The sequence below is a fragment of the Crocuta crocuta genome, unplaced genomic scaffold (genome assembly GCF_008692635.1).
Source record: "Crocuta crocuta isolate KB4526 unplaced genomic scaffold, BGI_CrCroc_1.0 scaffold338, whole genome shotgun sequence".
NCBI classification, from domain to species: domain Eukaryota; kingdom Metazoa; phylum Chordata; class Mammalia; order Carnivora; family Hyaenidae; genus Crocuta; species Crocuta crocuta.
Window position 1 is genome coordinate 97,677 of NW_027529183.1, and position 6,858 is coordinate 104,534.

Sequence of the window (6,858 nt, forward strand, 5' to 3'; positions counted from 1 at the left end):
ATGTGTATACAAATTGTATCTCAACAAAGTGGCTGTTTATGGAAAAAAAAAGAAAAAGTTAGGCCAGAACCAACAGCTCCTGGATGAATGCTGACATTGGTATGTGTGTTTAAAGAGGGGACATTAACATTCCAAGCCCTTAAACAGCATGCTAACAATACGGAAATGCTTATCACACAAGTATGTATTAATTTCTCGTCAGGTCCTATTTTAAGCCATGATTTTTAGAGCAATCAATACAAATCAAGGAATTTCTCAAACAGTCCATCTTTTATTCAAACAGAATCACATTTAACAATCAGGGTCATATGGCTTAAAAACATCTGACGTGGGTTTTGGACAAAGACCAATGAGATGGATAGTTTGTTGTCAGCAGCCTTTAAAATAATACTCTTGACGCAGCACCAGATAGAAAGGGGCACGAGCTATCTGCTTTCATTGATTTTTTAGCATATGCTAGATGTTATTAAATAGTATAGGTTATAAATAGCTGGTGGGTAGAGAGCAGCCCCAGGCCCCGCCCCTGTCGCCATATTGAAAGTTCTTGTGTTTACAGCATACAAGGGAGCCAGGCTCTGGTCTCATCCCAGTGTGTTCACCTATGAACCCCCTACCCTCCCTGTCTGTCTCTTCCTGCAAAGAGAAGCCCCACCTCTAAGAGAATCATCTTTTTCCCATGACTGCGCGTCAAGACTACTATCCCTTCAGAAGGTTATCCAATACGTAGGGACATGAGTCACAGAATCCTTTAAGCCTCTCCTTAAAGGAAGAAAAGAAAAGCATTCTCATGGGTGCCATTTGTCTAAGACAACCCTCCTGCACCCCTTCTTCCCTGCCCCGTCAACATACTCACCTTATATGAACAGAGGTGAGGGAGAGGAGTGAGGGTGGGGGTCTTGTGCTGCACTGCGCCCGAGACTTGAGCCCCCCCTCCCACATCCACCCCGAACTTACCTTCCTGGGCTTGCGTCTGCCACTCCACCACCCACCTTACCCTCTCGGTGCGATGGTCTACGGACCACACTCCAAAGTCAGCTCCTGTCGTGTCGCTGCTCACGTCATTCCCCATTCTTGGACGCACCGCCTTCCCTTGCACTGCCATTGAGTCTTTTACTTGTCATCTCTGTTACCCGCAGAAAAGCTGGACCCCCCCATGTCACCTCTCCTAATGCTCCCCTACCTTCAGGAAGTAACACAAACTCCGCGGCCCCACACAGCCACTGGGGCGGCCCACCATCGTGGCGCTGGGCACTAATGCAAAGGACGCAGGGCTGACCTAACTTTGGGTTCCCTTGTGGTGTTTAAAAGATTTGTCTGTGTACGGCCCGAAAGGTGTTCGAAGGTCACAGTCATCATTTATTAAAAATATTCATCCGCTTCTAAATTAAAGAAACCATATGAATCCACACAGTCAGTAGGGCATCTTTCCCAGTGTTCCCAGGATCTCGTCTCTTTCTGCTGCCGTGGGCATAGATGGCTGTACTCCATTCTGTCTTCTCTGGACCATGACAGAATTCTGCATGTAGGTATTAAAAAAAAAAAAAAAAAAGAAGAAGAAATCAAAATCAGACACATACTAAATGCTAATCATTTGCCAGTAACTGGCTATTACATCCTCATAAAGGACATTCTAAAAACCAAGAGTAAAGAAAAACCAAAAACTAATTCTCGTGCTTCAGACAGTATTTTCAAGCTATTCACAATTAAACAGAAGTGACTATTCTCATAGGAATCTTTTGACAGTAAGTGGGGTGGGAATATGCTGTTTAAGTACAAGAGCACAGAAACTGAGTCCATCACGAGGACCTACTAAATGAAACCAATAGTTAATTTAAAAGAGGGAAAGGAAGTAGCTGGGTCTAGTGCTCAGAGAAACAGAAATCATATACCGATGTCTCAAGAAAAACAGGAGCATTTTAACTACCAGTGTGTGTGTGGAGGGGGGGGGGGCAGGGAGGGGAAGGAAAAGGCAGAGACTGGAAGCCTAAAGTGTGTTATGATAGAAACAAATTAATCCATTCTGCTCCTCTCCGGGAAAACTAAAATTATAACAAGCTTACTGTTTTAGGGCTGCGGATCTTATACGCATAGGAAGACCCACCTATGTCAGAACTGCATTCTTACAGCCTGGATGGAGCAGTGAGACCAGGCAGCCAGGAAGAGCTCTCAAGGATCCTTTAGGGGGCACAGAGCATAAAGTCAACCTTAAGTTTCCCCAGGCGTCACTAAGAAAGGACTGTGGGTACTGACTAAGGTTGGGCTTCAATTTCAAGCCTACGAGGGGACAAGTTTTAACACCAAGCTGACCAGGCACGGCTTACCCAGAATTTCCGGCAGTTTTTGTACTTCAGGAAGTGAGTGGAACACTTTTCCCTGTCATAGTTATTTTCATCCATACATCTGGTAGAAGCATCCGATTCCTTAAATACGTAAGACAGGCATCATTTAGGGGGTGGGTTGGGATCTAAACAAACAAAAACATCCCAAACTTCTGAAGCTGCTTTCCCCCCAAAGCAGGGAAGATGAACTCCTCCCTTTCTGTCGTTTTAGTGAACGTGTAACGAACAAGGGAATGATCTTTCCGATTGTCCCAGTGCTTGTTCTGTTCAGAGCAGACATCTTCCTTTTCATAGTCTGGGTCACTTTTCTGAATATCTGATCACCGGAACTTGAGCTGGAGCACTGCCTGACGTCATTTATCCCAGTAGGCGTTTAACCATGAAGCCGAGGCAAGGCACAATGTGCTCGAAATCACTACTGCGCAGCGAGGGTCAGAACCCCATCTCCCGCCTTCGAGTGCAACAGCTGTCCTGTCTTCCAAGTTCTCACTTTGACTTGACTGTCTGATGTGAAGCTGGTTTCGAGATCCCAGGAAGTCGCTAATGACTGGTCTACATCAAGGCAACTTAAATTATCGCCACTCATCTCGATGTGTTTTTGGCTATCGTTCACTCCATTACGCAAGCACATATACTATTATGTACGCGGTTTTAATAGATATCATTACTATCACTTCAAAACCCTAAGTGAGCAACACAGGGCTGTGAGTTCAAAGGAGGCTGGCAGCCCATTTGGGAATTAAAATTAAGCTGTCTGAACTGGAAGTAGACTGGATAACAAACTTCAAAGTGAAAAGTAGGAGTCTGAGGGGTCATCTAAAGGAAAGCGTTAACGAAAGGGGTAGGTAATTTGCTTCACAGATCTAAGAAACAGTTTATCTAAACAGACTTTATAAAGCTGTTGAAAACAGATCTGATCCACGAAACAAAGCTACGTTTCTAGGCCAAATATTTAACGAATGTGTAGATTTGAAAAATGCACGTAGGATCAGGGAATCGCACCAGCCCAATGAGTGCATTACCCCAGAGCGACAAAGCCACAAATCAGTGTTGCTGGTCACACCACACAAATACCAACGAAACCTTATTATTACAACAGAACGGTTCGTCTCTGTGATACCTCTGTGGAAATCTTTAGGCTTTGAATGGGCAGATTCTATTAGAGCCCCTGATTCTCAGCCAGGCTCTCTCCAGGACATGATGAAATTATTGCTGTGAAAACATAAATTTCAGTAGCAGTTGAAGAGTGCAGTTTGCAACTTTCCATTTTTGGCCTGAAGGTTTTCCTTGGTGTTATGTCTGCCTGTCTGGAGTTTCCGTGACGGCTGAGTGCGTGCACCTTAGACAAACCACAGTAACTCAGAAGATGTGAATCTTTGTTAGCTAAATTGCGAACACCTAGTAACGTTCTAGTGAAATAAGGATACGCTAGCCAGGAATCGTTTTTGTATTGAAATAACTTTATTCAGGAGCTGCAGAAAACAGACACCCGCAGCAGCAGAACAAGCCCGATTTTCCACCTTAAAACTCATGAAAACTAAAAGCAAACCACCTTACCGACAAGCAAGGGTTTATGTTAGGGTCTCGCAGCCTCCGCGTCACCATGGGCATCCTGACAGGTTCCTTCCTGCAGGCAGACGGTGGAGGAGAGAGTTACATGGCAAACGAGAGAAGATGAATCAGTACATCTCATTAGACCCCCGAGTACTTGAAAAATTAATTTTGGCCTAAGATTCTCGAGGAAGGAGCTCCATATGGCCTCTGTGTTCTGAGAATAAACATTTGTTTTTCCTTTGCATTGCCATGGTGCATCAACCGTTTTTAAAGTCATCCACTGAAATGTGGTCATAAGGCCCAAAGGGACAGGTCAGCTATAATTCAGCCTTAGTTCCTCTTTATTTCTAAAGGTTAAGCTATTAAATGTCCTAACAAAACCTGAGAATACAGCATGTGTGCTAACGAATACTTCCTTACAGTCCACTGGATCAGCATATAAGATGAGCGTGGAGTCTTTAGCACAACCCAACATTAGCAGAAACATTTGTTAACTAAACTTATGGCACGGACTCTGGCACCAGCAGCAGCTTGACCAACAGACCCAAAGAACAAAGACATTTCGAAAAGTTTAGAAAGAAAAACTAAAGCTTTACTTCCAGGAACATCTTCTATTTAACTGATAACTTCCCTGGGCTTAAAGGAAGTCCCAGAACGCTACCGTGGTTCATTAATCTTCCAACGCAAGCCTTACGCGTACAGCTCTGCAGAAGTCTTTATCGATTAAAGATGATCACGGTTCCCTAAGAGCCAACTGAGGATTCCGTCAAGTCACAGAGCGCTTCTACAATAGGTATGCCTACTATATTCCAGGACAATTGCTCTCTCATGGAGTCTGACTGAAATTGGCATGCCTATCATCTTCAAGGACATGTCACAGAAAGGAACTAAAAGAGAACATGTTAAAAAAAAAACAGTCAACAAACTGTTAATTATTTCAAAGTGGGATTTTTTTTGTTTTCATAGATCGATATTCTCGTGATGAGCACTCCCCCCAAACATTTTTAAATGCTCTGCACTAAGTTTAAGAAGCTGAGTTAACCTGCTCTTGAATCCTGTTCTAGCTTAATCATCTTCTATCTAAAGATTTAAGAAGAAACAAGCAGTAATGCAATTGGACAAAGAAAACACCGCCCAGCAAAGGACCACATCAGTCAGTATGACCAGACAAAGGTCAGAGATTTTGTATGAAAGGGTTTCTACTGGCCTTGCTCTAGACAACACCATGAAACAATATAGGTCACGTTAAAAGAAATAAAGGACATTCAGGAAAATCAATCAAATCCCGTAAGTTCCTAAGAAATGGAGGTATTTGTAATCAAGAGTACATATATAATCTAAACTAAGTATAGTTTACAGACCAGGATGTCCAGGCTAAAGGAGATTAATCTTTACAAAGAAGGATGGAAAAGAGTTTAGTTATTCCAGGATCCTTTAACTTTTAGGAATCCTCTAAGTAATTATTTCATTTTCTGATTGTCATTGATCAATACATGAATACACTTACAGGCGCCTGGGTGGCTCAGTCGGTTAAGCATCTGATTCTTGATTTCGGCTCCGGTCTTGATCTCACAGGTTCGTGAGACTGAGCCCTGCATTGGCCTCCATGATGATGGTGCAAAGCCTGCGTGGGATGTTCTCTCGCCCTCTCTCTCTGCCCCTCCCCTGCTCACATAAGCTCTCTCTCTCAAAACAAACTTTAAAACAATGCATAAATATACCTTAGCTTAACAAACATCTAGGTAAAAAGGAAATTCAAGATGCTGTTCAATTATATCTAGAAGCTTCTTCCTCTCCTGAACATGACTCTTTTGCAGGCCTGACTTCTTACGAAGAGATAATGGTGCCAAGTAAACTCACATCCTTCTGTTTCACATCCATCCTATGACGTGAGAACACAGAACTCTGCTTAGTTGTTCATATTCCTTATATACCATCTCAAGAATAATCAGACTTGGACAAAATTCAGACGGCATGCCTTACATGAAACTGCACTTTCGCTGCATTTGATAATCATCAGCAATCAAGAATTCTTTAATGAAAGTAACACCTGGGTAACATCACATATACCCGAATCAGGTTTTGCAGCACGAATTTATTCACATCTCATTTCCTTTCTCTTCCGGATTCTAAATACAAGTCAAAGTAAGTTTGGATTTCTAAGTGTCACTTTCTTTGCATGAATCCTCAAGTATCACCGGAAACGAAGAGGAAATGTCAACTGACAGTGAGGAAAAGGGCTAAAGGGAAGATGGAGCGTTCCGCTAGAGAGGGCTTATCTGCTTACTTTCTGAAGGCACGAAGCAAGAATCACAAAGCTCTACTTGCAAAGGACAGCCGAAAAGAAAACCAAAGATGTGAGGGAGGGGCCCCAAAAGCACAGCACGTTTGAGGACTAGCTCTAAAGACTGGTCCAAAGGGCAAAACCGTGCAAAAACCTACGTCTTGATTTCCCATCCAGTTCACACCCCCGCTCTCCACCTGGCTCTGAAAGGGAAGGGAGAGGGAACGACACGGAGCACGTCCATGCCCACGTGCTGGCCAGAGCCAAGGCCAGGTCTGCGGGTCTGAGAGAGACCACGCAGATGCAAGCAGCAGGAAGCTGAAACACGCTGTGCCAGAGCCTAGAGCCTGAACCCACTGCTGGGTGCAGAAGGGCAGGGTCAGGAAGTCAGCATGGCCCGGCGGGGCGGGCGGGCGNACGGTGGGCCACGGGCACAGGTGAACACACCTTGCTTCCACCTTCGGTGGAGCCGAGGGCGGCGGGGGCGCCGGAAAGGCAGGAAACTGGCGATGGGTGTGGGCAACTACGCCCCAAGGGCCGAGAAACGGAGTGCAGCAAGAGCTGGGGGTGCCCAGGCGGGCCGAGGGGCACCTTGCTCGTCCCCGGCCCGAACAAGCCGGCAACGTGGGGAGGAAGCGGGGCAGGAAGGGGCCCGCGCCGCGGCCGGGCCTGGCGGGGGCG

The 6,858-nt window shown here is 45.0% G+C and overlaps 1 protein-coding gene across 3 annotated transcripts; it reads right to left on the reverse strand.

Annotated features, from left to right (window-relative positions):
* Positions 1–1,331: 1,331 nt before the first annotated feature.
* On the reverse strand, positions 1,332–6,580 carry CHCHD7 (coiled-coil-helix-coiled-coil-helix domain containing 7). 3 transcript variants are annotated; one of them, XM_077758269.1, is made up of 5 exons: positions 5,401–6,580; positions 4,594–4,780; positions 3,897–3,966; positions 2,322–2,420; positions 1,332–1,516 (listed from the first exon to the last, which is right to left on the reverse strand). In XM_077758269.1, exons 3-5 carry the CDS (start codon positions 3,948–3,950, stop codon positions 1,412–1,414), a joined length of 258 nt encoding a protein of 85 aa, XP_077614395.1. In that variant the 5' UTR covers positions 3,951–3,966; positions 4,594–4,780; positions 5,401–6,580; the 3' UTR covers positions 1,332–1,411. The 3 variants fall into 3 exon arrangements, 2 of the variants coding, with proteins under 2 accessions (XP_077614395.1, XP_077614394.1); XM_077758268.1 differs by having other exon boundaries at positions 4,588–4,780; XR_013333725.1 differs by lacking the exons at positions 4,594–4,780; positions 5,401–6,580 and adding an exon at positions 2,102–2,175 and having other exon boundaries at positions 1,452–1,516.
* Between the last annotated feature and the right edge of the window lie 278 nt (positions 6,581–6,858).

Bases quoted from the DNA above. Each gene is read 5' to 3' on its own strand.
- CHCHD7 (XM_077758269.1), bottom strand. From the start codon at position 3,950: ATGCCCATGGTGACGCGGAGGCTGCGAGACCCTAACATAAACCCTTGC. The intron at 2,421-3,896 runs GTAAGGTGGTTT...TACGTATTTAAG, and splicing joins ACATAAACCCTTGCTTGTCG to GAATCGGATGCTTCTACCAG. The intron at 1,517-2,321 runs GTAAGCCGTGCC...ACCTACATGCAG, and splicing joins AAAACTGCCGGAAATTCTGG to AATTCTGTCATGGTCCAGAG.